The 27,249-nt window shown below is 27.7% G+C and overlaps 1 protein-coding gene across 2 annotated transcripts in view; it reads left to right on the top strand.

The window, feature by feature from the left end:
- Positions 1-3,877: 3,877 nt before the first annotated feature.
- The window catches only part of LOC126839214 (protein eva-1 homolog C), a 94,830-nt gene continuing 71,458 nt past the window's right edge, over positions 3,878-27,249 (top strand). For both annotated transcript variants that reach the window (XM_050574361.1, XM_050574362.1), the window contains exon 1: positions 3,878-4,185. In XM_050574361.1, the coding sequence (XP_050430318.1) occupies positions 4,116-4,185 (70 nt within the window). In that variant the 5' untranslated portion in view covers positions 3,878-4,115. The remainder of the gene's footprint in view (positions 4,186-27,249) is intronic.

Raw genomic sequence — 27,249 nt, forward strand, 5'->3', positions numbered from 1 at the left:
TAATCGTTTGTAAATATATGTTTATTTGATAACCAAGTCGTGAACACGATTTCTTTCGTTTTGAAAGTATTTAAACTTATCAAATAATGTTTAAGCGGTATAAACAGTTGACCAAATAATGTTTGAGTGGTATAAAAATCGTACAATTATATAAGGTCGGTTGTATAAAAAGGAAACGTTTGTTTGTATTCAGAAAAAATCTCGAGAACTTTGATGAAACCTTCTTTGTTTGATTCCTTATTGTACCGGAAGATTATAGTATATTTTTATCAAAATCGGTTTAGTAGTACTTGAGAACTTTACAAATTTCAACAATTGTATGTTATATTTTTATTACGATAACCATGGCACTAGCATAACTCAGTTTTGAGTTTTTGGTTTACAAAAAAAATAAAATAAAAATTTACGAAATCTAATTTGTCTTGCAAAATATTTGCCTCGAGACATAAGCATCTATTAGAACGGATGAAATTTCAAAGAGTACGGTATTTCGTGTGCGGAACGCACTAAGGGACACTGTTTGTATTTTTTTATACTTAAACTAGTGATTAAAATAAGTTCGAAGTACACATTATATTAGTTTTGTTTAATGATTAAACGTTATTTTAGACAAAATGTCGACTACTTAGAGTGGTCCGATTTCAATTCTGTAAAGAGATTCATTTTTCCAATTTAAAAAACAATTTTTTTTTCAAAAACTCCAGTTTTTGGGTGTTACAGCTACATAAAAGTTTTGTATATTTGTACCAATTTTAAATGTATGACGATAAAGTCTAAAGAATTATCCTTAATTTTGCAATTGGATATTATCAAAATTATGAACATAAAGTTTTAATAAAGCTTAAAAGTGTAGTGATGAGAATAACTTATTAAATTTCAAACTGTAATGCGTTAGCTATTATATTTGATTTAAGTTATAGTTTGTAGATGAATAAAATAGTAAAAATAAGAAATTAAATCTTGTCTCGGAGTTCGAAGTACACATTATATTAGCGGAAAACATTCGTAATTTAATGAACTAAAAATGTATCAATTTATTAAATATTGGTTTGGAGATGCAGGCAGCCATAAAACAGTAATGATTAGGGCTAAGCAATCTTGTTGGATGTCCATTTATTGCTATTTAAAAAAAATATTTTTTCAAATAATTTGTCATTACGACTACTAAAGTTGTGTCTAAATAACTTAATAAGGATTTCAAAGGTGGTTTATACACAATAAAAAGTTTAGTAAAATCTGGGCATCGTTGGCTTAGAGTATTAAATTTGTTAAAAGTCTGACAACTATTGAAAAAAATTTTTATAATTAAAAATGAAAATTTAACTTTTTGAAAAACATATTTTTATCGAAACGATTTTCATGAAAGTAAATTAGTTTATTATATTATTTGAAAAATATTCAAACTAAAAGTCATCTCGACCTTAGTGAGAGTCTACTTCATTCGTTTTGAAAACGAATTTTAGTATGAAATTAATTTTAGTTAACGGCTATAATGCTATTTTGTTAAAATGTGAAAACTATAATTTATATATATATATATTATTGTAAACCAATACATAAAATATGCTTATCTCATTTGTAAATTTGTGAACAAATACTTATGAGGCGCAATATAAATGTATCGTGAAATTCATTCTAGTGACCAGGAACAAGATGAAATGTGTTTAGTGACCTATATGTCATAAAAGGTTCTCTTATAGTATTTCCGAGCTCCTGTGTCTATGTTTTATGTGTGTTATGGTCGGATGGTTCTAAAACATTATTGAAATTTATTTCTACACCGTTTATTATGTAAAAAAAAATGTATTGTAAAAAAATTTACCGAGCCGTTAGTGGACCGGACGGTAATCGTTAAAGTGCAATATCCGGACGGATAAACAGTAAACTTGATAAACAAATATATTGAACGTAACCTCCTGCTTGTGGTTAAATAGTGATAGTTTATTAAGGAGCTTTAGAGTGGACGGGTTTTAAAGGAGTTTTGTATAGGCAATAATTAATGAAAAATGGGTTTTAATAAAATATTTCTATCATGTCAGTTTGTTAACAGATTAATTTGTAAAACCTTCTAAGTATTACTTTTAACTTATACAATTTTGTTTAATGATTAAACGTTATTTTAGACAAAATGTCGACTACTTAGAGTGGTCCGATTTCAATTCTGTAAAGAGATTCATTTTTCCAATTTAAAAAACAATTTTTTTTTTCAAAAACTCCAGTTTTTGGGTGTTACAGCTACATAAAAGTTTTGTATATTTGTACCAATTTTAAATGTATGACGATAAAGTCTAAAGAATTATCCTTAATTTTGCAATTGGATATTATCAAAATTATGAACATAAAGTTTTAATAAAGCTTAAAAGTGTAGTGATGAGAATAACTTATTAAATTTCAAACTGTAATGCGTTAGCTATTATATTTGATTTAAGTTATAGTTTGTAGATGAATAAAATAGTAAAAATAAGAAATTAAATCTTGTCTCAATGTATAAATCTAATAAGTTTTAGAAACTGAATTGATAAATCTTTTCATACATATATTATATCTAGACAGTACTGTTCTTAAGCAATTTAAAATTCTTTATTTTATCTCCAACTCTTTCTTAGTTTAATGTATACTTGTCCTCGTGGATGGCGTAGTAGTAGGTGTTTAAGCATTTTCATGTATTTTATTTGTGTCATTAGAGATGAATAATATTGACAAAAATGAAATACTAAATATTATTATTTAAGCAATATTTAATATTATTTGAAAACGATTTGTTCAGAATAATAAAATAATTGCCTTCGTTTATATAGGTAATTACTACAATAGAATACATTATTGTCACGATTATTGACCAATAATTATTAGTAATAACTAATAATTATTATCAATTATTTAATGTTTAGATAAATTCGATTTTTTTATCTGATAGTCGGACAAGCGCTAAATAAAAAAATAAAAATTTATTTATAAAACAAATGTGGTCTATTTTTTGCAGTCGAATAAAATAATTATACAAAAGAAATAATTAAAAAATGTATACGGAGAGTATAAATGTATGGACAAAAAAAAGACAATCGTTTAACCAATACTTTCTCAGTCTCTCATGAAAGTTAAAAAAAAACGATACATCGTTTCATAGCCACTTAAAATATCTACAATTTTACTTTTTAATATTCTTTTTATCGGCCTCATTTAAAAATAATTAGTAAACGCGTTATTGTTTCTTTTCAGCTTTATAGTTCAATAATGTGTAAAAATAGTTTAGAACGAGACAGCGAACCCTCGTTTGAAATTTAACTCGTCGGCTAGACCTATTTTTGAAAATACTTCTATGGCATACCAAGGTTACGCACGCACACACACACACTCATACACACACGAGTTACTCGATCTAAGCGTGCCAGGAGTTCAGGACTAATGCCCACAGACATTGATCATATTATGAAGTATATAAGTATAAGTATTGGTCAAGGTGTCTTTGGATGCCAGGACTTGTAACGGAATGTTGTTACCTTTTTTTCAGTAAACATTCACTGTGGGTAAGAAATAGGTTAAGCAAACTACATAATATATTATAAGATGTTTCGGTCATGACTCGTCCCAGCCGGTGTTCAGTAGTAGACAACTCTTTAATGCATACACATTCTAGGATATGTACATAGCGACCGTTTAAATATATGCTAGGGGACAGGATAAGGCAGAAGTAATAATAATACGGGAGCAGTGACGTGCTGGTTTAATCAGTGACCGTGGTTGTGGTTATGAGGTGCGGCGGGGGTTGAGGTTGGGGCGTCGTCGTGTGAAGTTTCCTGTGCAGATCCTGATGGGGTGGCTGACTCTACCCGCGTGTGCACCGCAGCGGCCAGTTTCCCCGCAGCTTTCGCGTCGTGCGCTAGTGTGCCGTGTTGACGTTTTACCCGGTACAAGGTTTTTAAATACGATACGGCCAATATCGGTTATAACAACATTTTTACATCGTTTGCGTTTAAACATACCATAATATATTTATATATATATATAAATATTGTAAAAGAATCATGTCTTTAATTATTTCACCGTGTTTAACGGTAGTCTACGGTGCTGCCAATTCAAAAATATTATAGTCTCAAGTGTACACTGATCCGACGATGTGTGTCCGAATTCAAGTGCAGTTGTTACTCCTATTGTTTTACCGGACTATCGTCGCTGACAATTTGGGTTCGTTTTTTTTTATTATTTTTTTTTTTTTTAATGCAATTTTATTTCGGTTTACAACAATACTGTAGACATAAAGTCAAATCGTTTTAATTTTCCATAAGGGAACACGCGGTTTCTTTAAATTGACTATTCAAAAACTGCTAACACAACGTTTTGTAGAGTAAACAAAACAAGGTGTGAATATTTTAAAAAATAGTGAGCGTCTAACAATACGTATACAAGTTCAGATCCAGAGAGGAGGGGGTAAGGTTAGTCCCACTCCCCTCGTGTTAGTTTTTATAGTATAAAGCCTTATTTAATCACCATAAATACAAACAGATATAAGTTGAAATAAAATAGGGCTTTAATCTGCTACTTTCAAAGAAATAATCAACATGTTTCTATATCAGATCTACTTGAAAACAATTGCTTTTCTAACCTTAATTAAACTGACCCTCCCCATTTGTAATTGATAGTTAACATAAGGCTATCACAAACCTTTTATTTTATATTTCATGACTATTTGGCGTTCAAATTAAAGTACAATATGTTCAATTTTATGAGCGTAAAAGGCTAATGCGTAGAAGGCTGTTGAAGCATCGATAACATTGTAATTTGTAATATCCTTCTCCTTTCTAACTAAAAGAGTGAAACGAAAACAATTTCCGGAGTATTATTTTCATAACTAGGTGGGGTAAGCACATCCGAATTTCTCAAATTGTGTCTAAAAATATTGATAATCTACCTAAAAAACTATTATTATCAAAAGTGTGTTTAGTAATTGTATAATAACAGATGTGTAATACAGATGTGTTTATAAATATGTAGATATATCGACTGCCCCAACGAAAAGGGTCGTATCTCGTTTTTTGCAACTTTTCAGGATGAACCAAACAAACATTCAAATTTAAATTCTTCTTCTGTTTTTAACAAATCAGTTTGAAAATTAAGTATTTAAATTTAAATGTTTGTTTGGTTCATCCTGAAAAGTTGCAAAAAACGAGATACGACTCTTTTCGTTGGGGCAGTCGATATATTGGGTATTAAGTAATTCGATAAATTAAATAAGACGTTTACAACAAATATTTTGTTTGCGACTTTTTAATGCTTATTTTTATTGATTATCTATTGCTAATACTTTTTAGTTATTGGTTCAATTGAGTTTCTAAAATTAGCTAGCTGGTACTATTGTTAGGTCATATTTCAATTGTTTCTACATTTGAACTCTCGAACATGCATTATCCATCGCGTACAAAGACTAATGTGTTTAGAGCTTTTGGAAATTGAATCGTCTACTACACTTTTGTTAGTTAATACAAGATCCGTTGCACACGTCATGTCTTAATTTATGAATCCATTAGCAGTAGCCTGAGTAGGAATTTTGAATGGAGCTGAATGTAAAATAATATTAATGTAGATTGTGAGTTGTGGGAGTTTCGTCTCACATACATTCAAAATTCTAAAATCGTATACCGTTTATTTGACATACGATAAACAAAATTACACATTATCGTTTGTATGTGTAAAAATAATAATTAAAAAAAACAACGGTAATTTTATATATATGGTCTTTGTCCAAAAGTTATTTATAAATATTTTATCTACTTCTTACAATTAGTTTAAGATTAAAGTATAAGTTTTATAGAAACATTTAATTGAAAAAATATTTGCCGGCGATACTACTTTTACGAACACGCTCGAGTTTTTATAGCTGAAACACTGATAGGTATAGTAGATATAGTTTGTTGTTGTCTATTTAAAAAATATAAGAATAAAATATGAACAATGTTTTATGTGCATTAAGATATTATTTCACGACAATTATATAATTATACATAGAATGATGTTAGTTTTATAACGAGTCCCTATAGGTAGAGAACTTATAATATACCCATTCTACCTATAGCTGTACTAGAAATTTGTAGCGCAAATATTATAGGTCTGAGCAGTTACTATACTGAGTTCTACTAGGCAGTTACAACTTCATTCCCATATTTTAATATTAATTATGGGTGTATGCAGTGAAGTCTGGACATTAACGAGCTTCTCGTTCAGATGCAGTTTTTATGCAGAAAGTACACAGAAATAGTAAAGTACTGAGGATAGGAACGTGAGATGTGCAATAATGCTACAAAACGAGTTATGGATAAAATATTAAATTCATACTAATAATTAAATCATAGATACGATGTGCTGAATGACGAATTTTCAATATATTTTGAATGGTCAGGACACATTTGTATAAAAAATGGCTTATTGTAATCACTAATCTATTTAAACCATTGAGTACAAAATACTACTGGACCGTTTAAACATTTAATGTAATAGGCGATGGTAGGTTGTTATTCAATGACTAGTTGCTTTGCTTTTAATTTTAAAAATACCTGGAAAATTTCAGGACACCAATATTATGACATCAATATTAGTAACACTTGTATGCGTTTTTAACGGTAAATTTTTGAGAGTCCGTCCTGAAAGCTTTCTTGAAAGTATATTTTGTTTTCAGTTTTATTTTCTTATTTTTACGTATTTCACTTGTGTATAGTGTATATTATTTTTGTATGGTTTAGAGCATTCCCGAATTTGTTCGTAATCGGCTTCTGTGCCTAACACTTAAATGTTTAATGTAAACAGTCCAAAGTAAGCAAATGGATTGTAAATGATAACTATTCATAATTCAGAGAAAAAGTCTTAGGATTGGAGTTGTTACCATAGAGCAAAGATGTAGTATATAATATATAACATTGTGCGCAGTTACCAGCTCGATAGAATTATGTGCAATAATAATGAAACTCAGTAGGTACTGCGTATACTTTTAAAACTAATGTATTTCAATGATTTGACGACCTTCACTTTAACTTAAAGTTGTTATTTTACATATTGCATAAACAGATAAGATTTTATTATAGTAATAAAACATTTAAAATTATAAAAAAATATGCATTTTACTTACCGTCACACAGTGGGCTAGAATTCAAAAATAACGATCGAAAATAATATCTCCAAATTGTTTTATTAAAAAACAAAAATATGTAAAATTATATGTTTTAGTGGCCATTGAACTTAAATACGGAATTCCTATTTAGGGGTGTTAGGGACACATAAAACTACAACATATTATGGGATCGCTGAATTTAATTGTGAAATACATAGTTGAAAACCTACTTAGGAGGTTTAGGGAATTTTTTTCAAAGTTAAAAAAAAAAAAAATAAACTGCACAACAAACTATAATTTTTTTGGGGGTAGATGAACTCAAAATAGACTTTTGATTTATAATATATTTATGTGTTATACCATAAATGTATACATATGATATAGATACACGCCTCTATTTAAAAAAAATTATAAAGATGGTATTATATTTATTGTAAATCTGAAGTGGAATTTGAACTCGGCAACCTCTAAATTATACTATTTGACGGTTTTCTTTAAAACTAAAATTCAAAATATAATGTATAATCAACTTTTTTTGATTTTTGATTATTGAAATAATTTCAAATTAAGATATCTTTGCAATCTGGAATTATCTGCAACTGATACCCGTTTAATATCATTAACAACATAATTAAATATTTTAAAAGTATAGTTTTCATGAGTTCCTCTAGTTTGTAGAGGTAATTTTTTTTTAGAACTTCTATAATTACATTTTTGGTACAATGATGACTACTCATAAAAAAACGTATGAAAAAAAAATTAAGTTCAAATATATGTTAACAAGTTTGTGTAACTTGAAACAAGGTATGAAAATTTCAGTTTCTTAGGTAAACCTAAGACTTTAACTTGAAAAATGTATTATTAATCCCGTTTTTTGGTTTTCAGACCTCTGTGCGTCAGTACAGTATCTTTTTTATCCTTTTAACATCGCACACCTAATCGTACAGTACCTAATCTAAAACATATAAAAACGCAAATGCATATTTTTTTCTATTGTTACGCTGAACATTTGATTTATTGGATTTACAGATAGCTTGATGAATGCTCATGACAGTATTATTGAAATATAATGTACTTACGTTTTTAACGATTTTACTTTTGAGAAGGAACTCTAAAGTTACAATTTAAATTTAGTCAAATAATTATAAAATAAAATTATTTTTTTTTTCCAAACGATTTGCTTGGATACCATGTGGACATAAAATAGTTGTCCGCACTGAAGCAAAGACAAATGCAATTAGCTCAAATTATTGTAAATATAACATGCTATAGAGGTTGTGAAGGTAGTTTTTTTTGTCTTTTGGCTTACTTTTACCACGTTGTTATAAATATTAAACAAACTAGAACGGTTCGTAATTGAATTTAAATGAGCCCTAAATCATTTGTTATTTTTTATCTTATCTAATTATTATTCTTGGAACCCATTGTTATTTTAATAATATAACGTTTTGTTTGTTTTATTAATTACCACAAATGTTTTATTTTATACATTATTATGTAAAATATCTACCTACGCTATAGTAGAACGCAATATAACTGTAAACATTTTAAATAGTTTATAAAAAATATATAAATCTGGCATAGATTTGTATTACTTGTCTGAATGTAGTCAAAATTGTTTGTTTTTTAAACAAATTCTTTTGAAGTGGTCAGAACTTCAGTTAGTAAGAATAATAACGATAAAAATACATAATAATAATAAATACAAGTATCAGAAAAAACAAATTTGCCCACAAATAAAAAACAGCGGTGCTCCGTTTAGAAACAAGTTTTACCTTCTATAAATATTCAGTGCCTTATGTGTCTTAATTTTAGTTATACTTTTTAGGGGAAAACGATAAAGTAGGAAATAACAAACAAATATTTTCGTACATTTCCAACCAAAACAATATAATTAAACAAAAAGTTTTATTCAGGTACATTAGCAAAAATAGGGTTTAAAAATAAATTAGAACTATATCACATCAGCAAACAATGTTTTTAGATTTAAAAACATTGTATTAAGTACTAAACCAAACACTTATTAAAACTTTATTTTTCCATGGAATTCCAATTGTCGATTTTTAACGATTTCTTTTTTCATTCGGTATTAGCATTTGCGTTTTCCCATATCCTATAATATTCTATTATGTTTTTTCCTAACGCTAGTTAACACCTAATTGTATACGTTGTTGGTACTAAATCTGAAAACATAATTTTATTTTTTATCTATACGAAGTAAAAATGTTGAACTTATAAAACGTTAGTGCAATCTTTATTATTCTGTATACTGGATTTGTGATATATTGGTTTGTAAATATGTTTTGTTGAACAACTAAGTTTGGAAGTTAATACTTAATACAGTAGTATAACATATAAAAGCCTATATAAAACATGTAACATACAACATAGGAGTTATACATAAAAAAAACCATAATGATATCGAAGCTAAAAAAAAGAATTTCTAAGATTTAAAACGTAATTTTTTATAGAAAACTTTTAATATTACCTAACCTGAAGTGTAAAAATTGTATTTTCATTAATTTATTTTTGTTTTTTAATAAATTTAATAATTTCGTATGATGAAAATTTCATTGAAACTGCTACATAAGAAGCAATATATTTGTTTCGTGTTTTCATAGAATGTAGTTTGCTCTGTTACCATTTGATTTTTCAATAGGTTGTCATTAAGGCCATTTCCTTATAACCAAACATTTTATTTCTCGATTTAAGGCTCGACTGACGTAAGCAAGTAGTCTAAGCATGAAACAGCACTTTTATTTTTAATGACCGTTCAATTGTTAGTATTGTATATCGTATTACAAGATTGTTAAGTTTCTTCAGTATTTTTGTTAATCTCGTATGAGCTGCACTTTTCAAATATTATTATTATCGAATTCTAATATTTTAAACTATTTTGTCGATTCACGATTTCTTATTTCACTTACCAACAATATTTAAAAAAAGTGTTAAAAAATAATATAAATTTGATTTCGGTATTAATTATTATACATAAGTAATCAAATATGTGTACCATATGTTGATTTTAGCAATAATTGTATTTTATACAGGCATTGGCAAAATCCCAAATGTGAACTTTTAATTTTAAGCCTAAATATTTGAAGGAGAAAAACGGTAGTAATCACATTATGAAAAATTTTTTTTTCAAATACTTTTTTTCAATTTATGCCAATAATTTTTTTTTATTTATGTCAATAGATTGTTTAAATAAATACATTTATTATTAGAGTAGCATTTAATGTGATTTTTTTTATTCTTATGTAAGAGGTAGAGGAATTCACGAACTTTGTTTTTGCTATACTCTAAAATTTTTATAATGTGACAACTACCGTTTTTCCCCTGTGCCCTTCATTTGTATATGTACCTACAGCGACAAAAAAGAATTAAATTCTTTTATATATATACATATAAAAGATTTCTAAAAAGACCCTACATACATTTAATTTTAAAGATACTTTTTTAAAAATAGCCATACAGTTGCAGTTCTGTGTGGAAATTTTTTTAGGTATACATAATATATCGATATACGTTGGCTAACTAAAATAATATTAAAGAACTTTTCCTCCTAAAAAGGTATGGAATCTTTTTCTTTATTTCACACTCCTGTGACTACACCAACATCATTATGCTCCGTTGCCACTATGCCGCGACCCCACTGTGCTGGCTTTTATCTTTTATTTATTCATCATTTTAAAATTGTTTTACTTAGGCCGAAACCGATAGTTATTATACATTTATTAAACTGTTTTATTATATTCACGGAATAAGTGGTTTTGTGATCCATGTGTACATATAATCATTATACTAATTAAATATATAATAATGTATTGTGAAAACGTAGGTCTTATTGTATACAATCTCGAAAAAATAATTAAAATGATACAAGTGTTTATAAATACATTTTAAGTATTATATTTGTATAGTAACATTTGGATGTTTAATGAGAACCAATTAGTGTTACTTCCTACGTTTCGAACTTGTAGTTTAAAGTCTTAATCAATTATTTTAAGGTCGCGTGGTAGAAAACGAAATTAAATTTCTACGTTTAAAGTTGGACACGTTTAAAAACAGACAGGTGAATTATAGTGGTAATGTCATCGTCATGTTGGAAATGAAAGTATATTTATCTTCCTGAATTATAATATATCTTTTTGCATCCTTATCTTTTTAGTTTAAGCTAGTTACTCTAAAGGTAATTATTCAAAAAATATTTCAATGGCTAATTCATATTCGTGTACATATTTTTCATTTAATAATTTAATAAAATTACTATTTATTTGAATTATAAAGGGACTTTTTAAAAAATATTTGTTTTATCCACACACCTTACTAATTGGGGATTTTTCTAAAGATAAGATTTTACAGTTATAAAGGTCATACATTATTTATAAAATAAAACAGACCTATAATACATTATAATAATTAATAATAAATGTTCTACTTTTTTTTAATTATTAAATTGTAGTGAAAATAACACCATTCAAAAAGAAAGAGTAATTTTATAACACATTATATGTGTCACGTCCAATTGATTCAGTACTAGCATAAACTAAAATGTTGATATTGGATATGTGTTTGTTGCGGGTGTCGTGTTCCGGAAACGCGTACGATTCAAGAGGTGTGTTCTTTAATGGGGTGCGTGTGTGTGTGCCAAGTATAGATCAAAAACATGTAAATATATATATAGTTATTTCAGTATATTGCCCCTGTTCATGCATATAAACGCCACGTGTACTCGTCTACCTTACTACCAGATGTTGTCCCTTCCGCCAAAAATGTACACCTAACACCCTCATAACCCGCATAAGAAATATACTTTATTGACAAGTAAATAGTGTTTTTATATTTTTTTCTTGTACACAAATCAGGTTAAATGTGTAATGCAACAGAGATTAAGAGTTAACTTTTTTAAGTATAGCTGTATTTTAAATATTATTCCATTAAGTAAAGTATAAACAATAGTTTTCATATAATTTGATGGTATTAAAATTAATAATAATTTAAAAACTACAAAATAAAAATAATTGTACACATTTTTATTTAAAATTATGATTTTATTTCATGAAAAATAGTACACTTTAAGCTATAATATCGATATAAATCTATAATTATGAATTTGATTAATATCTTTGTATATGATTTTATTAAATGTTTTACGACATATATTACTTATTTCTGAATGATTTGTATTTTTAATTGCTATGTTTATCCCTATATTTCGAAACTGTAAATTAAAATTAAACGTATGTTTAGGAGTATAGCTAAATGGATTTAATTTGTAAAAATGGTTATAAACTTTTATTTTAAATATTTCCATGGTATTGAGAGTTTTGCAATAATTATATCATGCGTAGTTTTTGGGTATTTAAATTACATTTTATTGTTTCTAATATTGTACTAGATTGTTTCACTACGAAGCTATTCCCTACAAAAGCCTGTCTAGTGATATGTAAAATAATTGTATACGTTTCTCATATTTTAACCACGTCTGCTGTTAAAAAAATAATCGATAAAAATAATTAATATTATGATTCATGACCAAACAATATTTTATTATTTTATTTTAATATCAAGGATGATATTATTTTTGTTCGTTTTAACTACAGTTATCACAACGTACTTCAATTCTCTTTATCCCAAATTATTCTTAAGCAGGTATATAGGCGGAGAATCGTATATAGCAACCCTTTAGTAGTCCCTCGCTAGTAATTATTTTCTAATTAGTAGAAACCGTTTGGTATCCTCGTAGAAGACCTTTTTCGTTTTGTCCTCGTTTTTCCTTTAAGGATTATTTAACTTGGATGTGGTCAGAACAAAGCTAAACTTCTCTTTGTTTAACAATAATGTTTATGAAAAAATATTTTACATTGTACTATTTTATAAAACGTTGAGTCATTTTATACACCTCCTGACGTTTTGATTATAAGGACACATTTACTTTTAAGAGAGTTTGTATGTATTACATTTACATATAATATTGTATTAAAGCAAATTTGTCTAGAAACCATCTCCTGGTAATGATGAAGATTATACTTAACTATATAACATTTAAACATTTTTATCAAGCTGTTTTAAACTTAAAAGAATCATAATTTAAATGTTTTTTAAATTTATTTTTAAAATATATTTTTTAAATACTAACGTGCTCCATCCTCAGTGTTTTTTTCGTTATTCATTAAAAAGGCGATAGGTGTATTAGAACTTTAACCCCATACTTGTCTTGTTTTATTTATTTCTATGAGATATATGTATAAAACATTTTTTAATTTATAATATATGAAAATGTTTATAAAATAATGTATGATATTTAGTTTGGCGAGGGCTAAAATTAATATTAAGCAAATTTTTAAATTCGATTAACTTAGCTAACTAACTTAGTCATCCATAATATCTATTGTTTTAAATTTGACTTATAAAGTAAAAAATGTGGTATAAAATAAATAGTAAAAAAGGTTTTTTTGTACTTTAATATTTTGTAAAATTAAAGAAAGCCATTTTTTTAAATGCCTGGTGGCTTATAAAAAGTAATAATATCTATACTTGTCTCTTAGTTTTATTAGACATAATCTTATACATTATAATTTGTAAGTAGTCATAAATATTTTATAAATGAAATGTAATAAAACAAAAAAAAATGTTGCAAAGTTTTAACATTTTCATTATCATTATCATTTACCTTTGAAAGGCATACTGGAAGGCTATTATAAAGTAGTGACAAAAGTGAGTGATGGTCACGGAGGGACGCATTTTCATTATCCAAATGGGTACATCGTCGTTAGTTGTCATTTTACCGGTAACAAAGAAGCTCGTATAATATAAAATTATTGTAAGGTAACAGGCAAAGGTATATTTCTGATCGATATATCTCACTTAAAATGTAGTTTCTATTTTTGGTTACTTGTATGTGTGTACACAATTATCTTGCAAATATTTAATAGAAATAATGTTACAAAGTAATTGCTTTAAAAAAAACTTAATTATAGTTTATTTTGTTTATTCAAATTATTGTTCTCTGGGTATTATAGGATGCAATTCTTGTACATGCCTATCATAATTATATGTATTCTGTCATCATTATGTACCTCAATGACATACTCCACGTTTTTACGAGTTTGATTAAACTTCCTAATAATTACATTATTATTCTGATAAAATTAAAAATGATTGAAATATTATAATATTTTTGTCTTTATTTTTTTTATCGCGGTGATTTTCTTGCTAAACATGATAATTATTATAATATATAAATAATATTCTTCTGCTTGTCAAAACTTTAAAAAAAGTCGTTCACTTCCTCAGCCCTAAAATTGGAAAAACACTTTAACAATAACGAAATAATTAAGTTTTAACTTAAAAACTCTGTGACTTCTAGAAAAAAGTTTCCAGACAAACATTGGAAGATGTTCTTGAAATTGTATATAGAGATTAAATTATGCTTATAAAGAAATGAATACTAAATATATTAAATATTTAAATTAGTCCACTATTGTTAACTCATATTTTTTTTTGGTTAGGCACCTTTTTAAATAGTAATTTACGTTTTACAGCATAACGGTTTTTCCGAAGGGTCACTATAACAAGAAGGCAAAGTGGGGATAATATTGAAATATTTTCAGACTAAAACCGGCACCTGAAAAAATGAAAATGTTTTCAGTCCCGAAAATCTAAGCTCAAAAACAAAACATTTTAGAAACCAGAAAAGTCTTAAGACTCTTTCTTAACCTGAAATCTGAATTTTGCGTATACAAAATTTGTCATGGTAAATTTTTATTGAAAAAAGTGCAATATTTTATTATTTAAAGTACAAAAATATTATGATTTCTGATGGTAGTGTTGTACATTATACACACAAGATTCGGTTCAATCATTCCAGAGATATTGTGCGTTCAGTAATTTTGTCTGGCTTTTGTAAAAAACACTTAATAGTTAATATTGTAAAATTATTATCTTTTCAACTAGAATTTTTATTTATCTTAATATAATATAGTACCCCCATCCTCCCGCGTAAGTCTCCAAACATTATATTGGATGGGCATTTAATGTAAAAAGGGCGTAAATGTAACGCGATTTCTTGACTAGAATGGCGTAGTTATATGATGGATAAGGCTCACGTCCGACTTAATAGCTTCTCACCCTTTCGATAAAACTAACCCTTAATAGCACACGTTTTAAGGGTAGTTTTCTCAACGGCGTTGCCTTTACAATAAAGGTTATCTGTTAGGGTTGTTCGCCCACCCACTACCATCTTTTGCTCAGCAACATTCTCTGACACACCAGATATTAATCAGACGTTTGTCTACTGGTTAGTAGTTACTAGTGCCATGTCCTCAATAACAATTGTGATTGGTATTATATAGAATTATGCAGTATATTCCCAATATTTCCAAATACAAAATTTGTTCTATATTCATTCTAAAATTATTCGTGCTAAATAATGTCACCTGCCTGACATTGAAATTAAACTGTTTTGTTATAAATGCAATACACAGTAATATTGTGAGGCTATTTTGATATAAGTTATAATAGTTTTAATTTATAATAATTAAAATATGTACACTAGTACACAATAATAATACTGTAGTTATGAATTATAGGGATGTATTATTAATACACGCTGACCTATATGGCTCTTAATCCTAAACAATAAATTATAAAATAAATTTGTTGATTAATAGAACGCTCCTTTAATTTTGTATATTATAAACAATATAAATGAATGGTGACTATCTGGTACCTATTATTGTATTCATGTATTGAAGAATGGGGTAATGTTTTGTAAATAGTTATTATATAGTAGTCGTTAAGTTATGTATAGAACAAGGGTGTCGTCTCAAATGTAGTCAATTTGGGGTGGAATATTAAGCCTATTGCCAACCGTTACAAACTTTAAACAGTTATAAATTATAAACAAGGATAATATTGGATTACTATACACATTAAGTATTGTAGAATTCAACTGCCTAATATACTTAATGTTAAACTCCTATGTAAGTCCAATGGCAACTTGTAATTTTAAATCCATACTTTTATTGCTTTTTAGTCTAACATAACCCAAAATATACTTAATTGATAAAATGTTATTATTTTTTTTTTTTTTTTAATAGCCTTTATTAACAAAAAAAAAGATAAAATGTTATAAACTCCTTTTTTTTACAATAGGTACCTAAAAAATATTACAATAACATTAATTTTCAAAATTATATTTATTATGCATAATATATAAGGTAGACGAAGATACAGATAATATGACGGTAATGCTTCGATTATTATCATACCAATTTTTCAGTGATAGAATAAAATTCACACTTCGAATAAAAATCGAAATTGCAAAACTTTACTGGTTTCCATAGCTACAGATTTTTATTGAACTTTATGTCTATGACGTGAAAACGTAACACGAATTTTCCACGCAAATTTCACAATGACCCCCAGCCCAATAATATATCATGTCAAAAAGTTTTCGGATATTCTTAATTTAGTAAACTAGGTTGTTTCGGGGAGCTCTTTTTTGTCAAGGCCGTTAGGGTTATATTTTACTTTTAGATAAATGGGTTGGCGATTTTTGTTTTTTAGAACTGGTTTTCAAACTGTAAGTGTTCAAAACTGAGTTATTTCTGAATACTTATTTGATTACAAACAAGTACACAAAATTATGTTTTAAGCTAAACAATCGAATTAACGGTGAAACATTTAAATTATATCAAACGAAATTTTACTTTTATTAAAACTCTAATCTTTATACATTTTGTTTGAAAATAGTTTTTATTATAAAACAGATATTTTAATTTAATAATGTGATTACAATAAATATTTAGCACAGACATAGAACATTTTTTAATTGTTTCACAGCTAACTTTGGTAAAATATTTAAATTCCAAAAGGTATAAACGGGGAGATGGGTCATTAGTTTTTTGACGTGATTCAGTTTTTTAATTACATTTTAATGTGCGCTATAGATGCATCCCTTGGAACGAGTACTACGCCATTGCCAGTTTTTTTGGTTGGTGGGATGTACGGTATGGTTAAAGATTTATCTATAAATTTAAAAAAAACTGAAAAATAATTTCCATTAGGATTTCAGACCAGCTGGTTATCGTTATTACTTTTTTTTGGGAAGTTTGATTAAACTTAACATTTGGAAGCACTTACTAATATATTTATTGTAATAAAACAATAGTTACAAATTGAATTTTTTTAAACTTTCAACTAAAACTCAAATTTCCTGTTTATCGTTTTACTTACCGTAATGGGACTAAGTATGTTGGAAGTAGTGTACTACACATCTCCATTAGGTTGGGAGACACATTTTACTAAGTGTTTTTATTTATAAAAAAAATATATATATACGTATATTATATTAGGGTGGTCCTTATATTTGACTTGGCGTTGGATAGCCGTCATTCGGCTCCAAATACTGAACAAATTCCTTGGCCTCCCTGTTTGCACATCAAATGTATACCGTTACTTGCAGGGAGACCAAGGGATTGAAATAAAAATCTGAATATATAATATATCAACAGGGTGATTATTTTATCATGAACCACTCAATATCTCATAGGGTTTAATAAGAAATTACATTTTTTTTTCCATTTAATGTGAGTTCAATTTTTCACAATTTATTTTGTTTTTACCCCCCTCTCGACTTAGTTTTAGGTTAAGCTGTGTCCGTTGCTGCTTAATTCCGGATGGGTGACCACCCGGGATTTTTAGCGGCGACCCATACTATCGACCCTGGATACATGGCTTAAATGCCATGCACCCCGGCGACCGAACTGACATAAAGTTAGCCTTAACCACTCCCGGTCAATACGCCATATGCATATTTTTTTTTATTAAGGGAAATAATAATTTTTTGTTTTTTTTGTGTTAATTTTACATTGATAGTGTTCTTCATATATATTGATGGAAATATAGCACATAAATAGGTAGATATCTAAAATATGTATAATCGATTAAAGTCGAATTTCAGTATAATACAAAAATATGTATAATAATTATTAGGTTAAAGCTAAAGTACCGCTAGCTAACTTCCGCACCTATGAAATTTCCGGTTATTAATTTGTTATACTTGTTGAAAATGAACGTACTATTAATAAACATTTGAGTTTTTTAAAAATGATATATGTATGTTTTTTATATATTCCTGCGTATGGTTGTAATGGTACACTTCTTAACCAAATATTAAATCATATTGTTCTTTATATAAACGCTCCTCAAAACAAATGGTTTTCGTTCAACCCTTTTTTATATAACACTTCCGGTCTAACAAAAATTATTTTTATTATTTACACTGTGTAGATTGCAAGATGTAGTAAAAAAGGAATATTTTATACATAAACATGATAATCCTGAAAGTATTTACGTTGTTTAGTGGAACATTTTTTTTTTTAATTGAGTTATGAATTGTTTGTAATTTGTATCATTCATTTTTAATACAATAAATAGTCTATAGTTATACGAATTTCATAGGCACAAAACTGTACTTTATTAATTAATAGGACATGATTTGACTATTTCATACTTACACACTGTGAAATAGACGATAAGAGGGCGTCACATACCCGTTATTTTCTTCAAAAAACCCGCCTTGTGTGGATTAGTTTTACAAAGTCTGTAATCAAAACTAAGAAACCAAATTTTCACATAATATAGACAACAACATTGTCTGTGCTCCGCTTTGGCTCTTTTTTTAATATTTCAACCAGTTAATAAATAATAAATTAATTAAGAAAGGACTTTTTTAAAAATGGTAAAGCGTTGGTTGTATAGGTATACCGAAAAAATACGGATGCAGGAGCACAGATAATTTTGTCATATATAATATGTATGAATTTCATTCCTTAACTATATGAAGCCTGAGAAAAATTAATCCGCGCAAAGCAGTTTTGGTGGAGAAAAAAATGTAATTTATCCTATATAAACGATTGTGATAGTCTGACAAAAAATATGGCAACCAACAAAGTATCCTCATTACTGTATTAATAAGTATACATTATAGTTCAAACTCTAAATTAAGATTTTTTGAAAAATTACCTATACTTTACTCTTTAGAAATGGCCGGTGTGGCGTCCAAGCCTCCAAGCTCGCACAAGCTCTGTTCATATGATTAGAGTTAGAGACCTCATTTTAACTACCAAGTTTTTGCTGGAATTTATAGCACTAGATTCATGTAGGCGTATGAAGTTGTTTGGAGGTAGTGATAAAATAGCCGTAAGGAAGGGTGAAGTGTAGGTTTAGGATGCGACTTATAGGCAAGAGGCCTGCCTAAATGTTCAATAAAAATGTAAACTCGATCCGAAGTTATGGTATGTTATAAAATTGATAATAGAAAAACCGGTCATTATTTTGGGAGTTTTCCGATTTGAGGGGAGAGGATGTGAAGGATTTGACTTTTTCAACTTTTGACTCACCAAATTATCAGTAAGTATGTAGTGTATCGTACATAGGGCTAAGTATTTCTAGCAGATACAGTGAAATCATTAATCATGCTTGAACAATTCTACAAAATATATTAACGGAGTTACGTTCACTAATAAAATTATTATAGTTAATACAATATATAAAAATGTTATTTCGTGCTTAAATTGGTAAACCCATAACTCATTCAACCTGTATAATCTCAAAGATCAACATAACATGTACATTGAACAATAGAAAGAAATCCCTTGTTTTAAAGATTTGTCACGTATCAAAATTAAGCTGCATATATAAAACTAAAAGAATGTGGATTTTGCAACAATATAATATATTTGAAATCTTCTCCTCTCCAAATAACTTTAAAAATAATTTTGTATGAAAAAAATATCAAAGTATAAAATTCTAGAGAAACTGATAAAACTATAACATTTATTTTCATTATTTAAAGTAAATATAGATATTTAACATAAACTCTTACACTAAAGATTGATTCATTATTATTTTACAAAAACTAGATTTAATTTCTAAGCAAATGCCAAATTTATCCTGTAGACTAATTCAATGATAAACTAATTTTAAGTTTATTTCTCAATAATTCTAGCAACATGATATAATTTTGATATACAACAATTTTATATTATTCCTTTAAATAAATTGAACCGACTAATATTTAAATATTAATTTTTTGGTAGCATTTTAGTATAGTAATAATAAATAATATGTAACTAAATTATTTGGAAAATAGTTATACTACTATAATAGTAGTCTACTCAATATTTTTTTTTAGACGTTAACGAAATAAGTATTAAGAATTTTTCTGTATTGGTGTTTAAAAAGAGTATAAATTGAATTAACACAATGAAGTATTTTTACTTATGTTCTACAACAGGCACTATATATTAATGACAATAATATTGTTGTTTACTGTGTATATTAAACCTTGTAATATTTTTAAGATTTTAAATCTTTAACTTTCTTAATTGTGTTTATTAGGCTGTAATTATTATTACACTTACAGCAATTATTCTTATGAAATAATTGCTCTGGCTTAATCTAATATTCAAGTAAAAAATCTTATTTTTAAATATGTCAATCAGCAGAAAGCAGAATGATGTAATGAAAATAGTGACTAGTGGATAACCTGTTTTTGATAAAAAATGTTTGTACTACTTGTTTTATCTTAAACTATTTATTGAGTTATTAGCACTTCAAAGTATAGATTCGCGGTGAGGTAGACTGTATAATTAGTTATACCCACATGAACCACTCACCTGCATTTCCTTTCTTACCTAACGTTAAATGCTATTATCTAAAAAAGTATTTATTCAAAGCTGGTTTTCGATTAGTCATTATCTTAGCTACATAATTTAGTATTACATTGTGTTCTAATTATAAAATTTAATTGTTGATCATTAAAATAATAATATAATAAGGATTCTATTAGAAAATTTTAGCTTACAAATTATTTAATTTCACTGGTACGTGAAATTTTAATAACGCTGTGTATAATTACAATAGAATTGTATGAATGTATTACTTGTTAGAAGTATAATAAACAAAATTTTAATAATGTACCACAGAATATAAAATATGCACTGTTTTAAAACCATTATCCACTGCGGTAGCATTATTTCGAGTATAATAATGATATATGATTTATTGGACGTGTATGGAGTTATAATATACGGGGGATATAACATCCCTTGTTTTTAAAATTATATATTTTTATACTCGAAATGAAGGGACCAGAATCTATTGGTGTCATAATAACTTTTTAGAGGATATATATTGTAATGTGCTGAAAAAAGCAAATACACAACAACAAAAATGTTATTTAGAACTAACCAAGTTTTTATAAATAAATATTCAGATTATAATATTATGTAATGACACATATTTTTTTTATTAGACAGTTTGTAGAAAACAAGTATTATAAGCATGTATTATAAGCATGTTTTGTTCAATTTAAGGATTATTTGATTTCAAACTATCAAAGGAGATTTACTACAAGTGCACATATTTTTTCGTTAGCAACGATTTACAAAAAACAAATTACAACACTTTTAATATTACAAGATAATTGTATTTTTAATTACTCATGTAAAAAATATACATCTAAATCTAATGTAATTAGTGAACTTGCTATTAACTCTTAGACTCTATAATTATTAGTAATATTGTCATTTAGTAGCATCGTAAGATACGATACTTAAATAATAATGGTATGTTTTATCGAAATTATACGGAAGCTCTAGAAAAAATTAAGCAACTTATGGTTATATGTAAAAAAATAATATTAAAACCCCTCAACCATAAAAATTATATACTCTCCGCGTATTTCGGCAACAATGTTGTTATCTTTAGCACTATCTCAGTCTGTCGTGAGGGTTTTTAATATTATTTTATTTTACGGAAGAGCTGTTTTTAAAGATATGGTACAACAATTAGTGTATTGATATATCTTACTTCGTTTGAGATTTGCAAATGAATCTATTGAATGCAATTATAGCAAATATGTTTATTGAAATTTTTTTTATTTACTGTTGGATATTTTGCTTATTAATAACATAATAAAAAGTTAATACTCTAAACTAACTTTAATCTATGTAAATGTGCAAACATCTTTTATCTTAGAACTTTGAAATTTGAAATCCGTCAGTCAAAACTACATTTGGCAACAGTCTGAAATATTGTCATTTACATCAGTTTTTAAAAGAAAACATGTACATTTTATTACACAGTTTTTATCTAATGTACGACATGATGTAGGTCGTGTTATCATGTGGTCAATGGTAAGGGTGTTATAGAGTATTTGGATTGTGTTAAATTGAATTAATTTGAATACTTTTTTCCTCTCTTCAAAGGAAAATATTATCCATGCAGTCCTTTGGAGCTATTGTCGATATTTTCATTGCTACGTGGACCAAGTGTATCCCAGCCCATCAATCATCATCTTATGGTTGTTGATAGTTATTTCTTTTTTTTTTGGTTCTTCCTCCTTTCATTTCGGTAGATCATTAATCTTATTTTTCTTTTTCTTCGTCTGGACGTAAAAAGTGGCATCGGGGGATGGGTTGGATGGACAAGAAAGACGGAAGGAAATAAATGTCATTTTTCGACTATTTTCGCTCCTTTAGACGACTACATAACATCCCAGATGATTTTTGACCTCTTCGAAGATTTCCTCTATACTTTTTTTTAACAACCTTACAGTGCATCCGGCGATACGTTAGTCGGTAAATGAACCACTATACGTATACGAACACCCACCCTATTTAAAGTACTATAGTAAACTGTAAATTGTTTAAAAAACAGTATAAAGCGGTGTTTATCACACTTAAAATGAGAGCTTAGTAAAATTTGTTTTATCTTTTATAGTATTTCACCAATTAAATTAAATTAAATTTCTGTTTTTTATCCTTCATATGCGAAGCTGGGAAAATTTTACAATATTATTATATTAGTTTTACATTATCTTATAATTCTTTAACTTACACTATCTACTCACAGAATATTTTTTTACTCAACGGCGACACAATACATGCGATTAAATAAATAACTATAATAACATATTATACACTACAAAATAAAGAATACATTTAATTAAAGGCAACTTTTGCTAGCGCAGTTTCGCAATTTTCACGTGTGCTCGCGAACAACAAACAAATAGTCCGGAACAGGTTAATCACAATGGCACAGCCATACAGGTGAATATTTTTTGGATCTCATAACAGTTTAAACACAGTGCAATCCAATTATTCTTATTATTCCGGTTATCCAAAAATTATGGTAATGTGGTAAAATGTCGATTGTTACTTAAACGTTTCCTGTCTAATATTTGTAGTATATTAAATCTTCACATTTATTAGAAAAATTGACAAGCGTTTTTTTCATTTCTTACGGTTAGGCAGTATGAGGTACCTATTTATTCAGCAGAAAAATATTTAACTAATTTTACTGTGACGACCTTTTATAAGCTATAAAAGTTATAGGTTTCATAACAAAAAGTTTTATTTGTATTTCAAATCACATTTTGATTAGTTTGTAGCTATTAGATTTTGTTGGTAGTAAATTGTAATTAGGAAGTTCTTTGGCGTTTTAAAAGTTATATCCTCTATCTTAAGACAACTGATCTCTATAGATCGATTAAAAAAATAGTACTATGTAGTTTGAATAATAATTTTTGAATACATCAGCAGTATATTTTAATAGTTTATCTAGATGTTATACGAAGAAATATAAATAATTTTAATGGTGCCGTGGACTTTTGTAGAAAATTAATGTAAAATTTTACTTAAAAGAAAACTGATAAAAAATCTATAGTTCTGGACTTACTTGAAGAGTTTATGTTCTCCTTTATTAAACAGTTAAGGTGAATATATTTAAAAAAAAAACTTCAATGCCTTTTTTAGGTTATATAAAAACATAAAAAAGTAATTATTACTACAAAAAATTATATTTTACAAATCAACGTTTTATTCTTTTAAAATATGTTCAGCTTAGAGGCAGTGTAAGGTTTTAAAATCAGATGAAAAAAATGTCGTTGGGTGTTAATTTAGGTTAGGTACAACTTACTTGGAAGACATGATGCTAATCGTTGCAGGGTGTCTGAAACATTGTTTCCCTAAACTATTATGATGATGGTTATTAATATTAAATCACCTGGCTTCTTGTTCTTATAGTTACCATGGCCACAAAACTAGCAAACTCTGGTTAATTTAACAATGTCTAACTATTTAAGTCTTCGTACTTTGTTTTGCACATATAATGCCACAAAACTAGGTATTTAATGGTATACTAATAACAATATACATATAATAACAATACTAAATTTTCTATCAATGTGATCTAATTTTAATAGTCGACTAAAAAGTAATAAAACTCTTAAGTTTTACTCAATAGTACATCGTAATATATAAATTATATATTTTGATTTAGTAATAATATTAAGGTCTTAAAAATGTATAATATAACTTCTCACGCATTCATATTTAAAAGTTTGTAGATTTCTTAAGAGATACGCGTGTTGGTGAATACAGCTTATCGCGCGTGTATATAGTTACCGAACAGCGGTGCTTACATTGCAGATAAAGTTTGGCTCTAAAAACTAGGTGTTATTATAATTATTTATGCTCCAGTCGTTAACACTGCAGCGCCACAACGAATAACATATAACTTTGGGTTCCCCGTTCAATAATAATCATAATAAAAATACCGAGTAACCCAACAAACACAGTATAATATATTCTTATCAAAACCGAACTTGGTTTTAAACAACCATTAACAAAATAACCATAATAATATGCAGATACTAATAACGTTAGGGAATATAATCTACTGTCGTTAATACTGCATTAAGTAACTCTACTTTGGGCGGACTAAAGAAAAAAAAACAAATTGAGATTGGACGTACAGAAAACAGTATTTGTTTGTTGTTGTTAAAGAATGTGGTTTTACGTTTTTTTATTTAAAATTGCCCCATAACAATAATGCAGTATTTACATATATAATGTAAAAATAAATAATATATTTTTTTTAAATATTGTATACATAATCTTTAAGACCATAAACTGCATATATCCTGTTGTTATAGGTAGTGTACCTATAACAACGGCCACGGTAGTTGATTCGTTACGGCATGTACTTATAAGTTATAACTTACACTTAACCAAACATACCTACTTTTTAACTGACATTTAATTTTATTAAGTATTAAAATACTTGCGAAATATTGAGTCAAATATTCAATACTTTCCAATTTTACATAGTATTATTCTCCTGTTGGTATCGCCATAGTATGAAACGTTGTATAATGCACTTTGTCATATGAACTTCCCAATTTTATATTGGTATGGTGATGAAATATGTATTTTTGTACTGAAATCTCGTGTAATATTTTACGAAAGGCTGAGAAACAGATATTGGTATGTATACACTACGACAGTCTCCGAGTATTAAATTGTAAAGTAAAGAAGGGTCGAACAAAATCAATAACAAACTATTAATAACGCGTTGAACGTTTATTTTATAAAGGATATTGTTGTATATAAATATTGTTCGTTATTATCGTAGCTCAAACAATCAAAATAATTGCCTTGACGACTCGACTATCGTAATTAAAAATTAAAATACCGAAAAATCTTCTAACCGTTTTTACTGGCCAAGGCGAAAAATACTAAAACCATTATATTTTAACGAAATGGATGCAACCATATCATAACTATAATTTTGATTTTTGACAATAATTCTTATGTGTAATAAACACAACCAACTCTATTATGATGTAACACAGTTTCTACAGCAATCAAGATGAACTTTCGTTATTTGTGTAAATAATATTTTATGTGTACATAAAATGTTGACGTCAGTTTTGTTTTAAACATTAATGAACTATCTTGTTTACTTGGTATATATTATTATATGCCTTGTATTGGTGTCGACCGTGTGCACACTAAGTTTTTGTTGGGTAATTTTCATCCGAAATTCCTAAACGTTTTGCAAGTGTAGTTAATAATATAAACTCTCTAGTTTCGCGAGACCCGGTTAATATACCCAAAACTATTACGGCGGTTCATTATTTCAGAACTCTTTGGAATTCTCAGACCTGGATTGCGGTCACAGTTCTGTACAATGTATTCGGTGTAGTCGGTTTCGCTGGTCACGGTCGCGCAGATTCGAGTATGTGATTTACGGCTTTCCAGCACACGAATTTACGGCCAAGGCATTTTCAAGTCTACCGAGTACGCTACGTCATGCACGATTAAGATCAAAAATTTAGGGACTAGAATTATTTATGATTGAACATTATCGCATCCATGTAGTAATTTACGTGTTAAAAAATTGATTTACATATTAAACGCTTAATATATATCATCTGTAATGTATGCGGTAGGCTAATACGGAATACCATACTAGCGCAGTGCGTTCCGTGTATATTATATGTATGCCGGCTACGCATCACAGGTGACACGACCCCGCGGATAGCATTTAGCCCAACCAAAAAGCGAGATGATCGAGAGGACCAGTATCTACTTAAGCACAAAAATGACCATTGTTTCAATATATATTGAAATTATTATCATTTTTATATCATCGTTATTATTTAGTCTAGTGATTAACTATTTTAGCTCCAATTTTGTTGATACACAATGGGTTTTTTGAGTTTAGATCCATGACAACTTTTTAACAATAGAAATATGACAGAAATCGCACAACAAAGGTATTCTGTAATAGGGCTAAAAGTTAAAAAAGTTTTCTCCTTCTTCATAAAAATATTGGAATACAATAAAATTTAAACCTTGTGGCTTACAATAATTGTCACTGATTTCCATAGATGCTTTTTAGATAAGTATTTTTCATATTAACGCAATATATTCTAAATTGACTCTTTACTTGTAAGTTGTGTACCATTATTTTTAACTAATTAATTTTTATTTCTAAAAATATAAAATTATAAAAGTTAAAATATGAGTTTTCAATTAGAATAGTATAACATGGAAATTCGTCCAGTCACTCGTAATTAGTCGTTGGTGATAAAATATCTACTAATCTTAAAATATATTCAGAAAAAACCCAATTAAAATAATTCCGTGTAATAAAAAAAATAACATTTAACTTTAACACAGTAGTATAAATTCTATGGTATACTTACAACTGCATGAGATACTTCCTAATCGATACACTTGACTATTTCTATATAAGTTATTAATGCCGATCGTTGCCATATTGCTGTC

This window comes from Adelges cooleyi, unplaced genomic scaffold (genome assembly GCF_023614345.1).
Source record: "Adelges cooleyi isolate 19-005CV unplaced genomic scaffold, UGA_ACOO_1.1 ACOO_flye_CR_arks_rails_tigmint_CR_PRNA_30, whole genome shotgun sequence".
NCBI classification, from domain to species: domain Eukaryota; kingdom Metazoa; phylum Arthropoda; class Insecta; order Hemiptera; family Adelgidae; genus Adelges; species Adelges cooleyi.